This window comes from Mustela nivalis (genome assembly GCF_964662115.1).
Source record: "Mustela nivalis genome assembly, contig: HAP1_SCAFFOLD_2976, whole genome shotgun sequence".
In the NCBI taxonomy this organism is placed as follows: Eukaryota; Metazoa; Chordata; class Mammalia; order Carnivora; family Mustelidae; genus Mustela; species Mustela nivalis.
The window spans coordinates 228-23,095 of NW_028133691.1; the positions used below are offsets into that span (position 1 = coordinate 228).

The window sequence follows — 22,868 nt, forward strand, 5'->3', positions numbered from 1 at the left end:
TGTGAGACCTTTCAGTTGAACTGCTATTGTGTTCTTGATTTGTGAAGTACTGAATTCCTCATTTGTCAGATCTCACATAGCACTGTTCAATAGAATTTTCTGCAGTGATAGAAATGTCCCATGACAACCAAGTGGCTAGGAGGTGCCTGGGTGGCTCAGTCAGTGAAGTGTCTGCCTTCTACTTAGGGCATGATATTGGGGTCCTGGGATTGGAGCTCTGCATCAGGCTTCCCGCTAAGTGGGGAGTCTGTCCCTTGCCCTCTGCCCCTCCCCCAATCGTGTTTTATAATAAAATCTTTTAAAAAATAAAATATATTTCAAAATGTAATATACACAGAAGGATGAACACTAGTAGATTCTTACACGAGGCTCTGGAGATTGCACTGTGGGTTTTTCAAAGCATCAGTCACAAATTTTATTCCATCATCTCCCAAGATATTGTCCGCCAAGCACAAATGTGTCAACCTTTTGTTGTTGATGACAGCCAAAGAAAGATCCTCACAACCAGCTACTGTGAGGCCACAGCTTTCTAGGCTGAAGGAGAAACACAGGAAGGGAGCAGTCAAATCACAAAGTTCCTGTTTCTCCTCTCCTTTGTAGGGACACTAGCTGGTACTTACACCCCCTATACTTCTACCATAGAATCAAAATGCCACTGCAGCTATGTACAGAGAAGAAAAGGAGGAAAACAGTAAAAATAAGCAGTCATGAAGAAAAGCAGCATTTAAAAGCCAAATAGAAGAGGAAGCAAAGATAGCCTTCATGTAGAGTTCATCCAGGCTTGACAAATGAGCCAAGTGGTGTCAAGGCCCATGCGGTTTGCCCTATCAGCTCTTCACTAAGCCACACCAGGACCGCGCAAAGGAACCCAGGAAAACAAATCAGCAAAACTCACGACAGTCTCTCTAGGTGACACTTGGGATGTCCTAAGGCCTCACACAACAGCTTGATTCCATCATCCAATAGGTGATTGGTCGACAAATTCAGAAATCTCAGGCTCTGGCTTCTGAGGAGAGCCTTAGAGATATTTAGACAGCAAACTGTAGTTAGGTTGCAGGATTCCAAGCTGGAAAACAGTGCAGAAGAGCAGAGGACCCTCCTCAGAGAAGAGCTATGACCACCACTCACCAGCTAGAGGGTGTTGTCTCCCAGGCTTTGTGACCCATTCTGAAGACCAGCTTCCCTCTGGAGTGAGTTCTTTAACTAGGACATGGCTCTGATAATCAGGAAGTGGAGGGGTAGGAGGCTTGTCTCTTCTATCCCCACCTCCCCTATTCCCTATGAAAATATGTATTTATTATTTGAGAGTGAGCAAAAGCATGCATATAGGGGAGGAAAAAGAGAAAAATCCTTAAGACCCCCTGCTGAAGGGCTTGATCCTACCACCCTGAGATCATGACCTGAGGAAAATCAATAGTCGAATACTTAACTGACCAAGCCACCCAGGTGCCCCCCTAAAAAATATTTTTAAATGATAATCTTTTTTTAAACTAGGAGACATTTCCTCCAACTACATACAACATGGAAGGTGGACTGAAGGGCATTGTGTCCTACCACTCTGACTTCTGAAACAAATGGGCAGAAGTCAGGAGCACAAGTTGTGATTCCCACAGTAGCAGACCACTTACTTATACATGGGAGTCAGTTCATGTTTTATGAGGAACCCAGTCCTTGAGATTAAAAACAAGAAGTGAATCAAAAATAATAGTTTCAAAAATAAAGTAGGGAGGGGCGCCTAGGTGGCTTAGTTGTTAAGCATCTGCCTTCAGCTCAGATCATGATCCCAGCGTCCTGGGATCCAGCCGGCATCCCACTCCCTGCTTAGCAGGAAGCCTGCTTCTCCCTCTCCTGCTGTGTCCCTCTCTGTCAAATAAATAAATACAAACTTAAAAAAAAAATAAGTAAAGGAAGGGAGAAGAAGAAAGGAAGAAGTGCATGTAGAGTCCACACTTTTAGAGACTCCAATATAGGAGACCACTTGTCCTGGGAGAAGGCAGGGCCTGATACCAGCTCTTAGTAAGAGGAGGCAGGGGACAGCAGGTTCTAGGAACTTGGGAGTTGCTCTAGTTACTTCTTTGAATCAAGCACTTACCAACTTAGTTCCTCAGGAATTGGTTCTCTTCATCAAAATAAGGGTGTACATAGGTAGGAAAGAGAAGCTCCCTCCTCAGTCCCGAATTAGACCTCAGTGGATGACTTAGGATACAGCCTAAGGCTGAAAACCCCAACTTGCCCTGAAAAAGTGTTATGGACCGAACTGTGTTCCCCAAAATTCATGTTGAAGGCTGAACTCCCAATGTGACTGTATTTGGAGACAAGGCCTTTAAGGAGATAATTAAGGTTAAATGAGGTCATAAGTGGGGACTCCTGATTCAACAGGACTGGTGTCCTTACAAGAGAGGCACCAGGAATGGGCACACACACACAAAAGGCACGTGAAGGCACTGTGAGAAAGGGGCTATCTACAAGCCTAAGAGAGAAGTCTCACCAGAAATGCATCCTGCCTGCACCTTGATCTTCAACTTCCAGGCTCTAAACCGAGGAATACATTTTTCTGCTTAAGCCACCCAGTTCGTGGTATAGAGTGATAAAAAGGGGTGGGGGGAGGGCAGGGGAAACACCTGGGTGGCTCAGTTGGTTAAATGCATGCCTTTGTCTTGGGTCATGATCCCAGGGTCCTGGTATCCCATGGAGCTTCCTGCTCCACAGGGAGCCTGCTTCTGCCTCTGCCTCCCTCTCTGTCTTGCATGAATTAAATTAAAAAAAAAAGTTAGACTGAGTCTGCTTATCACTGCCCCCACCCCTTACCATTAGTGCATTCTTTCCTGAAAGCATTCAAAGATGCAATGAATACACATATGGCTGCACTTAAATATGAAAAATTTTAAATCCTTATAAATTCTAGGTTTTTTAAATTTAGGAAATGGAGAGATGGAACTGTACAATGCGGGGAGGGGGGCAGTCTTCAGTATGGGGATGGGACCAGTTAAAAGTCCAATCAGGAGGAAATCACCCTGAATCTACTGATTTCTGCTATTCTATATTGTGAAAATAAATTGAAGCTGGCCTGATGAGCAGCAAATCAGGGCTGTAAATGTCTATTTGGATGGATAAAAGTCTCAATTACAACAAAAATAATTCACAACTTACCTCAGATTCTGTAGTTTACACTCTGGGTGTTTCAAGGCTTCGCATAATGACTTTACTCCATTGTCCCCTATATCACTCCCTTTCAGGTCAAGGTGCATCAGATTCTGGTTGTCAATCAAAGAATTAGCAATATCCTGACAACCACCAGGGAAAGAAAGAAATCTCAACCTTCAGAGGAAAAATATGCAGGAGGAATTACAAAATTATCTCTGTCCTATTTACAGTATTCCCTTGATCTTCAAATCCAACTCTTTGATATCTAAATAGTCCTGTTATTTCTTATCTTACTTGGAGTTTCTCTTATTTCACGGATGGTTATAAATCGGTTTCAGGAGGTTTCTTAGTAAAACAGCTGGGTTACAACTTAGATGTCCATTACATCCTGACAACTGATATTCTCAACTTATTTTGACCTTGGAGAAAAAGAAGGTGGTAACATCAGGAAAAGCAGAAGGGTAGTTTCTGATCTCAATTTCAATAGAAACTACCGGAATAATGGGGGGATATTCCAAATATTTCAATTACAGCATTAGTTCACAATATTTATTTTAAAGATTTTATTTATTTATCTGACAGATGGAGATCACAAGTAGGCAGAGAAACAGGCAGAGAGAGAGAGGAAGAAGCAGGCTCCCTGCTGAGCAGAGAGCCCGATGTGGGGCTCCATCCCAGGACCCTAAGACCATGACCTGAGCCGAAGGCAGAGGTTTTAACCCACTGAGCCACCCAGTCACCCCAGTGCACAATATTTAATCCTTTAAATAACCCAAGGTGAGTTCATAGTTAATATCAAGTGTTTGATGTGCATCATTAGCAAAACATATTATTGCAAAATATGCTGTCATCTCATGGACTCTGTTAGATGTACAGAGATAGCCCAAAGCTAAATTAAATACACCCATCTTTCTTCCTAGTTATCTGCTACTCAGGCACTGTTAGCTATATCTGATCTTTTTTAAGTGCCTCTGCTAGCCCACAATGCCCAGTATGTTCACACTGCTAACTGTTCAAAACATCCCTTTGTAATATCACCTCTCCCCCCTTTTGTCTACCACCTACCCCTCACCCTCACCCTCCTTCAGGCCAGGCATAAGAAAACAAAACTTTCACCTATTTACAGCACTAGCCATCATCATCTGATAAAAATGCCTAATGTAGGGGCACCTGGGTGGCTCAGTGGGTTAAAGCCGCTGCCTTCAGCTCAGGTCATGACTCCCAGAGTTCTGGGATCGAGCCCCATATCGGGTTCTTTGCTTGGCAGGGAGACTGCTTCCTTCTGTCTCTCTGCCTACTTGTGATCTCTGTCAAATAAATAAATAAATAAAATCTTTAAAAAAATGCCTAATGTACTTATTAAATGCAAACTGAAAATGCAATTTCATGTGTTAAGGAAAAGGGACTTGAGAAAGGAAGGCCACTCTATGGTGGGAAAGACTAAGCTGCCTTCATGGTGTCGTCCCCCATGGAGCCCTCACATTCTAGAAGAGGAATCCATTTAGCCCAAAAGAAAGCAATAGCTCTTGTTAGGGGTTTAGACTGGTGACATTCATGGAAAGGGAAATGTAGGGGAGATGTCTGGGGGCAAAGGAAGAGGATTTCCTGGAACCCCTTAATCAGGACTTCTGCACAGTCACCTACATATCCACATGCAAAACCAGGCCAAATCTGATTACTTGGAACCTAAGGACAATCTCACTAAAAACATGGAGGTTCCAAGGAAAATACTTAGGGGGAAGCCTGCCCACCTCAAAAAAGAACATCAATTTCCAGTACTAATGATTTGTTCAGCACTCAGTACATATTCCTGAGTACTGATTATGCAAAAGTTACGAGCACTAATGGATGGCCACTGAGTACAGGCATAAGTAGGATCAGTTCCAGCTCCCAGTAGTCAGTGGACAAGGGGAAAGATGTGTAAACCAGCCCATGTAAATAAGTGATAGGGTCTGTAGAATCAAATTAAGGCATAATAACGACTGAAATAGCAAATGTTGGCAAGGATGAGAAGTAGCAGGGACTTTCCTATACTGCTGGTCAACCTGAAAAATAGTACAACCACTCTCAAGAGCTAGTTGGAAATTTCCCAACAAGTTAACACCCATCTGTGAACTAACAATTCCATTCTGAAATACTAGCCCAAGAGATGAAAACCTGTGTCACACAGAAAAAAATGTGTCCGAAGATAGTCCTAGCAGCCTTATTTCATAATGGCACCAAACTGGAAACAGCCCAGGGGTCTATTCAAAAGAGAATGCTGGAGTCGGTCTATCATACAATGGCAGGTGTATCAATAATGAACTACTGAAGCATACAACTACCTACATGGGTAAATTTTTTTAAGTATCATGTTGAGCAAAAGAATACTGACACAACAAGTACATACTGGCCATATGAAACAATCTCAATCATTTACAGGAACAGAACAAGCTAACCTATAGCAATAAAAGGTTAGAAAGGGGTTGCTCCTGAGACTGGATAGGGTAAGAAAACTGAACAGAAGTGAGTAGAAGGAAATTTCAGGTGATATGTTTTCTATCTTATTTTGAATACTGCTCACTAGGTGTACAGAATCATCAAAAAAAAAAATACCCAGAAAACAAAATAAAACAAAAATGAGATACATCTGTGTATTTTATTAAAAGTAAACTACTCAATAGAAAAATAAAACAGTATGCTCCAGAACTCACCTTTGAAATTGCTGTTGAACTGCCTAGAATGCCTTATCTCTCTTTGTTGTTCTTCATCTAGGAAATTCCTTATCAAGCCTCAAAACCCAGATGTCGACAGCTGCTACACTCCATGCAATCTTTCCTAGAAGAAGCTAGTTATGCCCAGAGATTTCCACTGTGGTGTTCTTAGAGTATTATACACAGAGGATTTTAAGTATTTATTACTGGATCTACCTAATAAGTAGCAGCAAGAGGTGGGCCAAAGAAAGAAGTTGAAATAACTCCACAAAGTGTTCTCATGCCGAACTTACAATAGTTTTTGTAGTTTACAGTTTGGATGCCTCAGTTCTTGATAAAAAGTCTTCATGGCTAATTCACCGAGGTTGCTATGACACAGTTCCAGTTCTCTCAAGTGCTCATTTGTATGAAGCACAGAACAGAGATCTTGCCAACAATGAGTAATGTGACCATCATCCCTTTGCCTAAACAATCAAGGAAGAAAAAAAAAAAAAGACAGGTGTAGCTCTTTCAGCCCATGCAAATCTCAGAAGATGGTATCAGGTGGAAGTAAGCTATTCTGGAAATGGCGAGTGCACCATTGCCAGCCTGGCATGGGCACAGTCCCCCAACAGTCTTCCTCTTGGCACTCCAAGAGGCTTTGTTTGCTCAAAAACTCCCTCACCCCTTCAACACACAAAGTTACACTAGAGAGACTTTGTTTTGGAGGATGAGACTTAGGAAGGATGACAGAGGTCTTCAAATGTCCAAAAAGCCAGTATCAAGAAGAAAAATAATCTAAGACCACAAAGAGTGAGTATAGGAGTAGTGGGTAGAGATCCAGACACAGGGGTGGAGGTTAAGAACCACAGTTTACGAGCTGCAGTTCTCCAGTGTACTAGACACCTGACTTTAGGTAAATCACATCAGTGCTATGAACTTTGAGCTCTCTTCATCTGTGAAATGGGAATTCTGTCTCCCTTCATGGGATTGTGAGGATCTAATAGTCAAGTTAAGTGCACACACAAAAGCACTCTAGATTTGTAAGTATTAGGCATACTTTCAATAAGCTTGTTATAAACAAAGGTTAATAAGGAGCAAAACAGATCGCCTTATAAGCGTAAGCTCTGGAACAAAACAGTCCTGAGCCCCAACTCTGCCATTCGCTAACATGGGTAATTCTGGCAGTGCTACTAACTTATGTTAGTATGTCTCCACTGCTGCTCTTTGAACAATGAAGATAATGGTATCTATTTCTTAGGATTACTGTGAAGATTCAGTAGGACAATCTATAGAAAACGCTTGGCAAATGTTTTCCGCTGTAAATGCTTACAACTGATAGCTGCCCTTATTCATATTAAAATATATAAAAATCTAGCATGTTGCTTTATACAAACAGCTCCTGTAGGAGAGGGAAGAAGTATCTTTTTCCTTGTGCCCTCCTAGCTTCTAGAGGGGCCCTGTAAATTGGACTGACAAATGACAGATTAATAAGAGAACAGCATCCCAGTTATATTAGCATGTGCATTGTGGATACACATGGGTGAAATTTGTGAGGAGTAACTTAAAGGGTTAGGTAGAATTTGGAGTTTATATAGTTAATTTAGCAGGAAAAAGGCAGGGGGAGAAAAGTCACTTGTAGAAAAACAAATGACTTGTTGGAAAGATAAATGTACCCTAAAGAAAAAAGATGAGACATGATAGTTTATGACAGTGTCTGTCTGGTTATGGGGTCAACTTCTGTCTCTAAGAAGAAAGTAGAGAAATTGCTTCCAGGGAGGGGATTTAAGACAGTTGAGTTCTTTTTGGAGGCTCTGCTTCTAGGCAGGTGAGGCATTTCAGGAACTCATATGCCTTCAGCTCAAAATACTTATGGGGATGCCTAAGTGGCTCATTTGGTTAAGCCACTGCCTTTGGCTCAGGTCATGATCCCAGGGTCCTGGAATCAAGTCCCACATCAGGCTCCTTGCTCAGTGGGGAGCCTGCTTCTCTCTCTGCCTCTGTCTGCCACTCTGCCTGCTTGTGCACTCTCTCTCTCTGACAAATAAATAAATAACCTCTTTAAAAAATACTTCTTATGGAAAAGTGGCATATTTAGGGGTGGCATATCCTGATCTCCATCACTACTCAATAAATACTGACTCTCCCATATCTTACTTACCTTGGATTGAATAACATTGCAGGGTTCTGTTTCTATATCACCTGAAGTCTTAAATTTGACAAAACTAGGTAATAAATCATTCAAACATTTAAGTGCTTACTATGTAGAAATGCCATAGGATATAATGGTGAACAGGAGAGATGCTGTTAAATTTACAGCATTGTTATATTATAGAAGACACTAACCCACCTGTAATGTGCCTCTTAAAGCACTGGGTTCTCAGACTTAATTTAGCAACAATGCCAGCTCTAATATTAGGTTACACTAGGACACAGGTGAGGGGAAGGCAGCATGAGGACTAGCAATATAATAGCCAGAATGCCTTCCTAATATTATTAGGCATAAAATACACTCTAATGCACTGGGTTCAAATCACAGCTCTGATCAGAACCACTAAGTCAGAATTGAGAAAACAGACAAGATTATTTACAATACCCCAAGGACAGTAAAGATCACAGCATCCCAGCCTGTGATTCTACTCCCACAGCAGAAAAGAAATATGTAGGTCCTTATAAGAGATATGGTTCTGCAACTGTACGTAATGGTAGTGAGGCAACGTGGGTCAAGTTAGGAAACCAAGGACTTAACAATCAGTTTGACCTCTAGTCAAGTTGATATCTTCTTGATACCTCAGGGTTTTTACTAGTAAAATGGAAATAACAGCATCTTCCTGGGATTGTTGAGATGCATTGAGTTGAGACTCAGAACACTGTTGGGTATGTGTCAAGCAGAAGCTAGCTACTGTCTGATGTGTGCTTGAATCAACAATGGTACACTTACTTTATAGGTGAACTACTGTGAATCACAGTTTTGTAATCCCAAAAAGAGAGATATGCTTTCGACCAGCATCAAATAGGATAATTGGTTAAATATCCCATGTGCTATATAACTATATGTCACATAGTAAGCCCTCAATTTCAGTTAAATCTAGAGATAATCCCATAATTCAATTCTTCCCTTAGACATAGACAGATAGAGTCAGAAAAGGAACTCATGGAAGGGAAGAAGGTAAAATAGGCTTCAAATGCTAATGATTCATTTATTCTTTCAAAATATTCATTCAACTCCTACTATTTCTTATCCAAATCAGACTCTCCTGTTACATGTTAAAGGGCTGAGACCTTTCATGAACTACAAAGCAAAGGATGACCTCTGTGTAGGCAATGGGGAAGATGAGCTAGGTTGGTAGCTTACAGAGGAACAGAGCCCAGACAGATGCCCTTTGTCAACTAGCTTCAGCAAGAAATTCCTGGTCTCTAGTCCTTCTAGAGTGTATTCTTTTAAAAGTTAAATATATGTTCCACAGTGGATCCAACTTTGTGCTAGGTCACATGCCTCCCTGAGGACTAAAGATTATTTCTAGTTGTTAAGATTAAGAGGGTTGCCAGGTAATTGCTGTCAGCCACGCCCCTTTTTTGAGATTGCCCTCAGACCAAGACAGTCATTTCAGGCAAGTTTTTGTCCTTTTCCCATCAGTAGCCACAACTGGTCAATATGGGTTTTGGTGTTTGGCCTCCTTGCCTCAAGGTGGGGCAACTCTGAAGGTAATCCTTGTTCTGGGACCTCAGCTAAACAAGTCCCCTCTCCTCTCTCTGGTGAAATTTCCTTCCATCACTCCCAGGACAGGGCATCCCCCGACTTACCAAAGTGCAGCTGGGCGGCTTGAGTTTAACATTGTCTCACATGACACAGTTACAGACAGTTTAACGGCCCGTAAGCATTGGCAGTGCTTAAGGCAGAATGAAGACACAAGCAAGTGGATTTTCTCACAAACATCAATAACAGCCTTTTGGAAAGGTTTCATTGCCTGGCTTATAAATGCTTCATCTTGAGTCTCATACAGACAGAGAAACAACTCCAGAAATTCTAACTGTGTTGGAAAATGTTCACTCTTCCCCAGGATCTCCAGCCACTGAAGGATCTTCCCTTTTATCTCCAGTGACATTGTACAGTTCAAAGTTGTCTCCAGTTGTTTCACTATATCTTCATTCAAAAGGCCAAACAAAAAGCATTTCATCTGTGTCAGATGGGGATCTTGGCCACTGTTGGCTTCAAGCAATAGCTTCACATCTTCAAATGACTGAAGGGAACGGTCCCTGGTCTCCCAGTTGTCTTTCAATACATAGAACATAGCTGCAAGAAACTCCTGAACATGCAGGTGGGTAAACACATAGCAATTTTCATACTCCGTGTCCTTTTGAAGGATATTCCTGTCCAGGAAAATCGACACATCCGATTTAGTTAACCCATGCTTTCTGAGATCTTCCCTGTAGAACACAGATGTCAGAGTCCACACTCCTTTGGCAGCCAAGTGGCACAGGCTCCTCAGTTGGGATTGGTTGGGTAGACTAGTACAGCTTCCATCTACTGGTGCGAAGAAGCTAGAGATATAGCAGGTGAACAGAGTGGTGGTTGTTTTGCAGGTTAATGAGACATCACCACCCATCTCCATCTGCTGATCCAGATAGGTGCAGATGGCGCAGCACACCAGGGGGACTTTGCACATGCTGAAAAGCTTCTCATTGCTTCTTAGTGAGTTGAATACCTGGAAGGCCCTCTTTTTGTCTTCAAAAAACTGATAAATATACTCCTTTCTTGCACTCTCGGACATACCCCGCAGCTCTACAGAACGCTGGTTCTTCAACAAAGGCTTTAGTTTCTTACAAGCTGTAGGTCTCGTTGTCACCAATAAAGATGACTCAGGGAGCATCACTTTCCTCAGCAGACTACTCATAAGGAAGGACACTGGGTGTACCTGGGTCCAGTCTTCACATAGCACAAATTCAGGTTCCTCAAAGGCAAAGTTCAGTTCATCAAAACTATCAATAATAAAAAGGAGACTACTTGGCTCAGACATTATCCTTTCAATAGGACCTTCCCTGCTGGGCCAGTCCTTTGATACCATTTGAACAAAGCTTTGTTCTCTCAACTGGTTGATTTCTCTTGCATTGAAATAAAAAACATAGCTAAACCTCTGCTGATAGAGATTGCCCTGGGCCCAATCTACTATTGCTTTTCTCACCAAGGTTGTTTTCCCAACTCCAGCAGCCCCCTGGAGCACGACAGTCTGGGGCTGCTCACCGGTTTTCACATCCACATCGAATAGATGTTCCAACAGTTCTTGATCTTCCTGAGCAACTCCAAGATGGAAATCTTCAGGTTCTCCAAACAAAGACTTCTTATCCCACATGATACAAAATTTTTCCTTTATTTGGATTCTGTATTCTGTTCCGTCACCTAAGTCAGAATATAGCAGGGAAAAACAAAACAAAACAAGAACCCAAAGATATATATGATCAAGGCAAATTCTATGAATTACAAAATTACAGTGTTAAGAATATTCTACTCGGCTCAAATCAAAGTGCAGCTGGTTTATTTAATATTTTTATAAAATTTTTAATTTATTTGACAGAGAGAGAGGGAAATACACGGAGAGAGCAAGCACAAGCAGGGGAGAATGGCAGGCAGGGGAGAAGTGGGCTTCCTGCTCAGCAAGGAGCCGGATGTGGGCCTTGGTCCCAAGACCAGGGGTCATGACCCGAGCCGAAGGCAGTTGTTCAACTGACTAAACCACTTAGGCACCCCAAGTGCAGCTGGTTTAGATAAGAATGTAAGTAAAACAAACAGAAAACCTGCATAAGAAACTGAAAAAACAAAACTGAACATGCAGAAGGATGACTTTGGAGTAGAAAGTAAAAATTAGATTCACTCTACAAATATGTTCTCTTAATACAAATATCATATGATTTCACTCATATGTGAAATTTAAAAAACAAAACAGGGGCGCTTGGGTGGCTCAGTGGGTTAAAGCCTCTGCCTTCGGCTCAGGTCATGATCTCAGGGTCCTGGAATCGAGCCCCGCATTGGGCTCTCTGTTCAGCGGGGAACCTGCTTCCCCCTCTCTCTCTGTCTGCCTCTCTGCCTACTTGTGATCTCTCTGTCAAATAAATAAAAAATCTAAAAAGAAAACAAACAGGTGAACACAGGGGAAGGGAAGGAAAAATATGAAAACTGAGAGGAAGACAAACTGTAAGAGATGCTGGACTCTAGGAAACAAACTGAGAGTTGCTAGAGGGGAGGTGGATGTGAGATGATGGGATAATTGGGTGAAGGACATTAAGGAGGGCACTTGATGTAATGAGTACTGGGGTTATATGCAACTGATAAATCACTAATTTCTCCCCCTGAAACTAATAGTACACTGTATGTTAACTAACTTGAAATTAAATAAAACAAAAAAAGAAATTTTTCTTTGTACTTTTCCTCTACAGAAAAAAAAGAGGACTATATGGAGTACCTGAAGATACATATGAATCCACAGATCAAAATAATCCGCTTTATAGTAAAACATTAATAGAAATGAACATTGAAGCATAGCCTGAAGAATATTAAAAAAAAAAAGAAAAGAAAAGAAAAGTATTCCCTTTCCTAGATATGTCTCCTCAGGCTTGGGAAACAAAAAGCAAAAATAAACTACTGAGACCGCAAGAATATAAAAATCTTCTGCAGAGCCAAGGAAACAAATCAATAAAACTAACACACAACTTATTGAATGGGAGAAGATATTTGCAAAGGATGTACCTGACAAAGGTACAAACTATATAGAGAACTTCTACAATTCAGGGCACCTGGCTTACTCAGTCTGTGGAGCATGTGACTGATTCTTGGTTGTAAGTTCAAGCCCCATGTTGGGTATAGAGATTACTTAACATTAAAAAAAAAAAAAAGACACCTACAACTCTACATTGAAAAAATAATCTGGTTAAAAATGGGAAGACAAAGGGGCGCCTGGGTGGCTCAGTAGGTTAAAGCCTTTGCCTTTGGCTCAGGTCATGATCCCAGGGTCCTGGGATCGAGCCCCACATTGGGCTCTCTGCTCAGCAGGAAGCCTGCTTCCTCCTCTCTCTCTGCCTGCCTCTCTGCCTACTTGTGATCTCTATCTGTCAAATAAATAAAATCTTAAAAAAATGGGAAGACATGTACATGAAAAAGTGCTCCACATCACTCAGCATCAGGGAAATACAAATCAAAACCACAATTAGATACTACCTCATGCCAGTCAGAATGGCTAAAATCAACAAGTCAGGAAATGACAGATGCTGGCAAGGACATGGAGAGAGGGGAACCCTCCTACACTGTTGGTGGGAATGCAAGCTGGTGCAGCCACTCTGGAAAACAGCGTGGAGGTTCTTCAAAAAGTTGAAAATAGAGCTACCCTATGACCCAGGAATTGCACTACTGGGTATTTACCCTAAAGATACTGATGTAGTGATCTGAAAAGGCACATGCACCCCAATGTTTATAGCAACAATGTCCACAATAGCCAAATTATGGAAAGAACCTAGATGTCCTTCAACAGATGAATGGATAAAGAAGATGTGGTGTATACACACACACACACACACACGAATACTATGCAGCCATCAAAAGAAATCAAATCTTGCCATTTGCAACAACATGGATGGAACTAGAGGGTATTAAGCTGAGTGAAATAAGTCAATCAGAGAAAGACAATTATCACATGATCTCCCTGATATGAGGAATTTGAGAAGCAAAGTCAGGGGTTGTGGGGAGTAGGGATGGAAAAAATGAAAAAAGATGGGATCGGAAGGGAGAAAAATCATAAGACTCTTAATCTCACAAAACAAATTGAGCGTTGCTGGAGGGTGGGGGGCAGGGATAGGGTGGCTAGGTTATGGACATTGGGGAGGTTATGCTATGGTGAGTACTGTGAAATGTTTAAACCTGACGATTCATAGACCTGTACCCCTGGGGCAAATAATACATTATATGTTAATAATAAAATTTGGGGGGCGCCTGGGTGGCTCTGTGGGTGAAGCCTCTGCCTTTGGCTCAGGTCCTGGTCTCAGGGTCCTGGGGTAGAGCCCTCTATCGGGATCTCTGCTCAGTGGGGAGCCTGCTTCCCCCCCTCTCTCTATGCCTACCTCTCTGCCTACTTGTGATCTCTCTCTGTCAAATAAATAAATAAAATCTTTAAAAACAACTTTTTAAAAAAATGGAATCTCCAAAGAACACCTACAGATGGCCAACAGATACAAGAAAAGATGCTCAATATCACTCAACATCAGGGAAATGCAAATCAAAACTATACTGAGTTATCACTTCACACCAGTCAGAATGGCTCAAATTAACAACACAGGAAACAACAGATATTGCTGAAGATACGGAGAAAAAGAAACCTTCATGCACTGTTGGTGGGAATGCAAACTGGTGCAGCCACAATGGAAAACAGCATGCAGGTTCCTCCAAAAATTAAAAATAGAATTAACATATGATCTAGTAATTCCACCACTGGGTATTTGCCACAGAATAGAAAACACTAATTCAAAAAGATATGTGCATCCCTATGTTTATTGTAACAGTAATTACAATTGCCAGACATAGAAGCTCCCAAATGTTTATTGATAGATGAATGGATAAATAAGTGGTGTATGTACTATGGAATATTACTCAGCCGTAAGAAGAATGAAAATTGGTCATCTGCAACAACATGGATGGATCTAGAGAATATAATGCTAAGTGAAATAAGTCAGAGAGACAAATACCACATGGTTTCACTCCTATGTGGAATTTAAGAAACAAAATAAATGGAAAAAGAAAAAAAAAAAAGGAAAACCAAGAAACAGACTCTTAACTATAGAGAACAAACTGATGGTTACCAGGGGGGATGGGTGGAATAGGTGACGGAGATTCAGAGTATACTTATTTCCAAATCTGAAAACAGAGGACACATCTACTCACCCTGCACTGTCTCCTGACCATCTTGTTCCTCTTGTGTCCTGGCATCATCTGGTCCCATGGTCTGGGCTGTCCCTGTGACAGGTTCCAACAGGATCATGAGATTTACCAAAAGACAAGGGGGGCTTTAGTGACAGCTAGAACAGGGGCTAGAATGGTCCTCGCTGGTCCAATTCTATGACATCTGGGCTTAAGAAAATAGGAACCAAGAGAGCTTCAGACTCCACAGCTTAGCTAAGGGAAAAGTGATGTGGTATCAGCAGCACTGGAGCAGGACCTCTTGCCAGGCCCTCCCACCATCCTGTCACTCTAGTCTAAGTCTATCTCCTGTCTACCTGGACCTTCCAGGAATATGGTGAGGCTCCTGGGAAATAATGAATACAACTTTGTAGGTGTAAGGGCTTGTAAAGAATATAAGAAAGAAATTTTTGAGGTCTGTAATATTTCATACTTAGGAATGCAAAAAAAAATCAACATGGCTTATGCCCCTTGATATTTTACCCATTCCTCATACTTTAGCAAAGATTTTAAATCCTATTCTAAGTTATTTAAAATTTAATGCAGCCTTTGAATATTTGCAGTTCAGGCAAAGGAACACTAGATGGGACAATTCTTATTATTCAATTGCTTTAATCATTCTAACTGGTACAAGATGGATGAATTACCCCCAGCTAAAGGAGTCAGACTGAGTAATAGTACTCAGAACCCTCCCGTCTCCTCAGGGTTTCTCAAATGATCCAACAATGGTGTAATCCCCAAGTCCCTTTTATAGAACCTTGTTGATGGGCCTCAGGAAGCACATCCTTCCCCCAGCCCCAGATCAGTCCCCAGCATCATTCACAGTTGATCTCTGCTGTTGCTCTCTCACACAGATCCTTCAGGTTCATCTTGCCAAAGATTTTGAGGGCCACATTCCAGGCTCGCTCCCCCGGATAATATTTTTTCATCAAACTAGCCAGGTCCTTTCGCTTGGCCTTCTTCACCTCAGCCCAGGGTATCTGGCAGCCCCTGGGCTCCACGGTCTCATTCTTTAAAAGTAACTTGAACTTATTCAATTCCTCTTTGTTTAGCTCCTCCAAATACAACAGCAGTCCAAAATCGTGAAAGAAGGAAGATGACGACCCATCTGTCATCTTGCTATGGATCAATATTCAGGCTTCAGTGAGAAAAAAACAGTCAGAAGAATATGAGTGGAACACCTGAGTGGTACAGTCAGTTGAGGGTCTGACTCTTGGTTTCTGCTCAGGTGATTATCTCAGGTTTGGGAGATGGAGCCCCGTGTAGGGCTCCACGCTCAGTGTAGAGTCTGCTTAAGGCTCTGTTCCTCTCCCTCTGCTCCCCTACCCCTGCACACTAAAATAAAAATAAATCCTTAAAGAAAAAGCATAAGAGACTCAAACTCAGGAAACAGAGGGTTGCTGCGGGGATGGAGTGGCTGGATGGACATTGGGGAGGTTAGGTGTTGTGGTCAGCACTGGGTGTTGTGTGAGACTGATAAATCATAGACCTGTACTCCTGAAATAATACATGTATGTTAATAAAAAAAGAGCTAAAGGTAATTAAAAAAATAAAGAGCAAGTTCATTAAAAATATGAGTAACAGGACTGATAGAAAAATTAGAAAATGAAATGCCTTTAAAAATATAGATGAATTCTGCAAACACACGGTGAAAGCCCCAGTGTTAGGCTCAGTACATACTGGCCCCTGTACTACTGTCGTAAAAACATTCCTCTAATACAGATCAGTGTAGCTTTCTTCCACTTTCCCAAAGTGACCCCCAGTCCCATCACTTATGAGCCATAAGAAATGAAGGCAATTCATCTCTCCGAGCCTCAACTGACTCTCCTGAAGAGAGGAGATCAGAATCACCCCCAGAGAACTGCGGTATGGATGAAACAAGGTAGAGTTAATCTATCACCCAGCACAGACTGGCAGCCCTCCCATGCCTTCTCTCCCCAAACTCACCCATACCTCAACCCATAAAACATTGTTATGCCTCCCCCCCCACCAACAAACATACCATTACTTTTGAAGCACAACTGGAATATGCCACCATCTACCTCTTTCTGTCCTGTCATCGCTAGTCACAAATCCATACACAGCCACTGAGGGTCGGCATTCCCAGGTCACAAGCTCCTTTCACACTCACTCACCAGTACTACACGTTCTGGATGTGTTCTGCGTTAAAGCTCACCCAAAACTGCATTCTCTCACATCACTGACATTCTCTCACAGCAGCTCCTGTGACCATGTTCCACCCCAACTTTTTATTCTGATGCTCTCACTCCTGACTGTATCAGCAAGGACTACTCAGACTTAACCCACAGGCACCTTTAACACATTCTCTCCTAATACCTTCCAGATAACAATTTCTTGCCCTCCCTCCTACTGCGACAGTTCTTCAAATACAATCAAATCCTCTTATTTTGAGGCCTGTTTTCCTCTTATTTATCAGCCGCTTAAGAGCCTTACTCAGTTTCTTATTCAGCATAGGCACTTTCAGTTAATCACTTACATGGTGTAAGTGGTGTCCTCGAGTGTCTCATCTCTTGAGCAACTGGCTAGAGAGAGCTAGTAAGTGGTACAGACAGAACTCTAGAGATCTTTCTGTCCTCCAAAATCCTTCCTCTAATCTTGCTAATGGGCCTGGAGAAGGAAGAGGAAGGAAATAAAAATGTACAGAAGGGGGATTTTACTTCTTAAGCAGAAAGTGAATTGTCTCAAAATTACATAGTAAATCAGGACTTTATCCTACAGTAATTAGGGAGCAATCAGCTATTTTAGGATCTTGGTTTTGTGCGTGTGTGTGTGTGTGTGTGTGTGTGTTTTAACTATATTGCAGAAATATTCTAGATTCTAGATTAGGATGTGACCAAAACAGCTTCCATAGTAAGATTTTTAAAAGAAACAAAAAGGAATACATTTGAGGAATCTTCAAAGGACCTCAATTGTAATTTCTCAAGGACCAAAAGGCTTCTCCCTAACCACTCAGTCCTTCTCACTGACATATAAACATGTGCAAATCTAGTCTTACATAAATGTTCTTTACTCCACATCTGCTGCTTCATGCTCAAACTTCTTCAGAGTCTTCTATACATAACCTATTAATCCTCCACAGTCCACCGCAATCTCACTTTTGCAACCAGAATTCCATGGAGATAACTGATACCAATTACCACCCTGTTGCAAAACCCAGCAGGTATTTATTTTTGGACTCAACTGTCATATGTATAAGAAAACAGTCCCTACTTCTGCAAAGATTAGAAGTTAATGTACACACTTAACTTACAGGGTGCCATACTACACTAACTGTTGTTTTCACAATGTCTTACTTCTTGATGTTCTCTTTCCCCTTTGCTTTCATAAACCCACACTTTCTTCAAGTTCCCTCTTGCCTTTCTGGGTGTCTCTGTAAGCCAAGGTCTGTAAGGTTTTGAATCCTATTGGGTTTCTACTACTCCAGGAGGTCTACAATTCTGACAGAAAGTACCATATACTCTGGCCTCCTTCCCAAAGGTTTTATGCTATTCTGGAAAAAACTATTCTTTTTGTTCTATGGTCTTCCTTTGTTTATATTTTTGGGAAGAGGAAAACAGATGCTGTCTGTCTGGTGTTGCTCTTCTTCTGTGAAGGCATTCCTAAATTCCAACATGTTCTGAACTAAAATGGGAATCCATGGTCTAAGAGAATTTATTTCTCTTTTAATGTTTGTTTGTTTTTAATTTTATTTATTTATTTGACAGAGATCACAAGTAGGCAGAGAGGCAGGCAGAGAGAGAGGAGGAAGCAGGCTCCCTGCTGAGCAGAAAGCCCAATGCGGGGCTCCATCCCAGGACCCTGAGATCATGACCTGAGCAGAAGGCAGAGGCTTTAACCCACTGAGCCACCCAGGCGCCCTGAGAATTTATTTCAATTTGCAAATTTATTGATGTAAATGTTTGCCCCTTATAATTAAAGCACATTTGTTCAAAATATTCATTCAGCACATGTTAATGATGACCACATTTGATAAGGATCCACAGTGTATATAGGTTCTTTATGAACATTTTCTGTAGTCTTAAAATAGTCCTAAAACTTGCCCAGGTTACGGATTTGTCAAGTAGCCAATCAAACTACAAAGCTCATTCATTCTCTTTCTATTAGGTACCGCTGCTTTTTAATTTCACTTTATTTTTCTAGGCACAAGGAATTTAGGGTTATATGCAATCTGTGTGACCATGTTCTGATACTGAACTCTGCACTGAACACTGGGCTTTGGGAAGAGGAGGATCTCTAAATATGTAATGGAAATCTTCTGAGCACTAGCAGGACTCTAAAACACAAAGGAAGGAGCGTTTCTTTTCTAGAAAGGATAGAGAAAAGGTCTGAGATGAAGTGACATTTTAATATAAAAAAACGGGATATTCCCACCCTTTTCATACACTATTGCCTGATTTTCTTTCTTGGTAGCTCTGATGGAATCTTCTGTAACAGTTTTTCAAACTTAGGACTACTAAAATTGTAGGCCAGATAATTCTTTGACGGGCACTTTTACGCACTGCAGAATGTTTAGCAGCAGCATTGCTGGCACCTACCCACTAGATGCCATTAGAACTTTCGATCTCCCACATCTGTGGGAAAGTGTCTTCAGAAATTGCCAGATGTCTCCAGGGCAGCAAACTGCCCCAGGCTGAAACCACTTCCAAAGCCTTACCCTCTATTGCTGAATATGTAACTGAATTAGTCCCTCTCTAGGATGCTACCATAACAAACAAAGCAAATTAGCAGGATAGATAACTCAGGAAAAGACAATCTAATAAGATTTTATGTATGACAGAAGGAATACTGTAATTGAAAAGGGAAGTATTTCAGTGCAGATTATTAGGATAACTAGTAAGTCATTCAGAAAAAATTAGTGTCCTTACAGAGTAAAGCTCAGAGTAAATCAGTAAGCCATTGATACTTCAAACCAAAGGGGGAAAAATAGTGAATATTCATTTACACCTTAGGAGTGGAGGGATTTTCCAGCTTGGGCACAATAAGGAAAATGAGAATCTGGACAGCTGTTAGGAGATAGTGTTATCTCCTAATGTTGAAATTAAAACATTTTGTCCATAAGAAATCAAAAACCAGTGGGAAATCAAAAGAAAAATTGCAAAAAATTTTATAGGAAATTTGGCAAATAGAGTTGGAATATAAACCAGTAAAAACCACTTCAGAACTGTTGACATTTAATAAAACTGTAGATATCCAATCTGACTCAGGTATTTGTTCTAATACTCTTCTACAATAAGAGGAATCAGGGCTTATTGGAGAAACTGCAGATTCTAGGGCTGGAGCTGAGAATACATAAGATAAGCTAGAACTTATACTGCCAGATAGGAAAAAGGACAGGGTGGGTCAAAAAGACATGGGCAAGTGGAAGAGTTCCAACTGGCCAAAATAACATACTGTTTTATCATAACCCAAAGCAGAAAGCAAATATTCATGGGACATAGATAAATTCATAAATTCATAGGACATAGGACATTCATAGGACATAAATAACTGAATGAATAAATGGGGGGAAAGGGAAAACTCTCTCTTACAGAAGAATTCCAAATATGTTATATAGATTTTCCCTCTTTCAGGAAGTAGATCTTAACCTTATTCCACTCCTCCTCAGGAGTGTGGACTGTGCTTAGCAATCTGTTAAGTGGGAGACCTAATAAATATGGTCTCTGCCTGGCGATCAAGATTATCAGTCACACATCATTGTTAATTGTATGTACCAATGATAATGATGTGATGAGAATGGTATGTCCCCACTGTCCTAGTCCTCCCCTGAACCCCAATCCCAATCTATACATAAAGAAGACATCAAGACACACCCAAAAAGACATACTACAAAATACCTGACCCATACTTCTCAAAATTGTTAGGATTATCTAACAACAACAACAACAAAAAGCAGGAGGCAGCACAAAGAGAAATCAAGGAATCAATCCTATTTACAATTGCACCAAAACCGGTAAGATATCTAGGAACCAAACTAACCAAAGAGGTAAAGAATCTGTATTCTGAAAAGTATAGAACACTTATGAAAGAAATTGAGGAAGACACAACGAAATGGAAAAGCATTCGACACTCATGGTTTGGAAGAATATTGTTAAAATATTTATACTACCCAAAGCAGTCTATACATTCAATGCAATCCCTATCAAAATACCACCAGCATTTTCCATAGAGCTGCAACAAACAATCCTAAAATTTGATGGAACCAGAAAGGACCCCAAACAGCCAAAGGAATGTTGAACAAAAACAACAACAACACAAAACCAAACCAGACCTGGATATCACAATTCCAGACTTTAACAAAGCTGTAATCATCAAGATAGTATGGTGCTAGAACAAAAACAGACACAAAGATCAATGGAACAGAATAGAGAACCCAGAAATGGACCCCCAACTATATGGTTACCTAATCTTCGACAAAGTAGGAAAAAACATCCAATGGAGAAAAGACAGTTTCTTCAACAAATGGTGTTGGAAAAATTGGACAGCCACATGCAGAAGGATGAAACCACTTATGCCATACACAAAAATAAACTCAAAATGGACTAAAGACCTAAATGTGAGACAAGAATCCATCAAAATCCTAGAAGAGAACAGAGGCAGCAACCTTTATGACCTTGGACATGGCAACTTTTGGCTAGACAGGTCTCCAAAGGCAAAAATAAACTACTGGGACTGCATTAAGATAAAAAGCTTCTGCATAGCAAAGGAAACAACAAAACTAAAAGACAACCGACAGAATGGGAGAAGGTATTTGCAATGACATATCAGATAAAGGACTAATATCCAAAATCTATAAAGAACTTATAAAACTCAACACCCAAAAACCCCAAAAAACCCAGTCAAGAGATGGGCAGAAGACATGAACAGACACTTTTCCAAAGCAGCATACAAAAGGCTAACAGAGGAGTACTTGGGTGGCTCCATCAGTTAAGCCTCAGACTCTCAATTTTGGTTCAGGTCATAAAAACTATGATAGAACCAGTAAGTAAATTGTGGTAAATTCATACAATGAAATCCTACACAGCAATGAAAAGAGAGGATATGAAGCTACCTGCTAGGATGAATCTCACAAACATTATCAGTGAAAGAAGCCAAGAAAGAAAACCAAGAAAATTATATACCATAGAATTCCATTTACAAAAAGATCAAAATTAGGGGTACCTGGCTGGCTCAGTTGAAAGAGCATGCAACTCTTGATCTTATGAGTCTGAGCCCCATGTTGGGTGTAGAGGTGACTTAATAAACTTTATAAAGAGATCAAAACTGAAAAAAGAAAGCCAAACTATACTCTTTATGGATGCATGTATAAGTGATAAAGCCATACTTTTTAAATGGGCTAGTACGGAGGTAACTACCTATAAAAGTTGATTTAACAGCACCTCTGTAGGGAGGGAGGTATTCATGATCAGGGAGATGCCCCTGGGGTTCGTGGGCACTGGCAATGTTCTTTTCCTTGACTTTGTATTGGTTTATATGGATGATCATTTGGTAATCACTCACTAAGCTGCACATTTCTTTAATGCAGACTTCTATATCAATTATAGTTCACACTAAAAAATGATTTTAAAAAGGTTCATATTTTCAGAAAGACATAATACAAGTAGATTAGAAAAGCAATAAAAGCAAGTTATTGCTAAAAGCCTATTCATACAGAGAAGGAAAGAGGTAAATGGCTATCAAGTATTTCAGAAAATGTTCAATCTGGAGAGATCAAAACTAAGGCAAACCAGATGATATCACTTCACAATTATCAAAATGGCAAAAGTATTTAGCTGTAAAAAAACAATACAACATGATGATGAGAGTGGAGTGGAGCAGATACTGACACTCTTGGAAAGCTGCGTGTCCACCTACAAAGAACTTTACAAACATGCATGACTTTTTGATCAGTATTCTCCCTCTGGGAAACTATCCAATGGAAATAATCCCAAATATAGAACAAAGTTTTCTGGGTGCCTGGGTGGCTCAGTGGGTTAAACCGCTGCCTTTGGCTCAGGTCATGATCTCAGGGTCCTGGGATCAAGTCCCATATCGGGCTCTCTGCTCAGCAGGGAGCCTGCTTCCCTCTCTCTCTCTCTGCCTGCCTCTCTATCTGC

The 22,868-nt window shown here is 40.9% G+C and overlaps 1 protein-coding gene across 1 annotated transcript; it reads right to left on the minus strand.

The window, feature by feature from the left end:
* Positions 1-359: 359 nt before the first annotated feature.
* Positions 360-14,806, minus strand: NLRP14 (NLR family pyrin domain containing 14; the record flags this gene model as incomplete). The annotated part of the gene is made up of 6 exons (XM_082751345.1): positions 14,740-14,806; positions 9,621-11,214; positions 6,131-6,301; positions 3,151-3,318; positions 896-1,066; positions 360-534 (listed from the first exon to the last, which is right to left on the minus strand). The coding sequence occupies exons 1-6, from the start codon at positions 14,795-14,797 to the stop codon at positions 360-362; spliced, it is 2,337 nt and encodes a 778-aa protein (XP_082607471.1). The 5' UTR covers positions 14,798-14,806.
* Between the last annotated feature and the right edge of the window lie 8,062 nt (positions 14,807-22,868).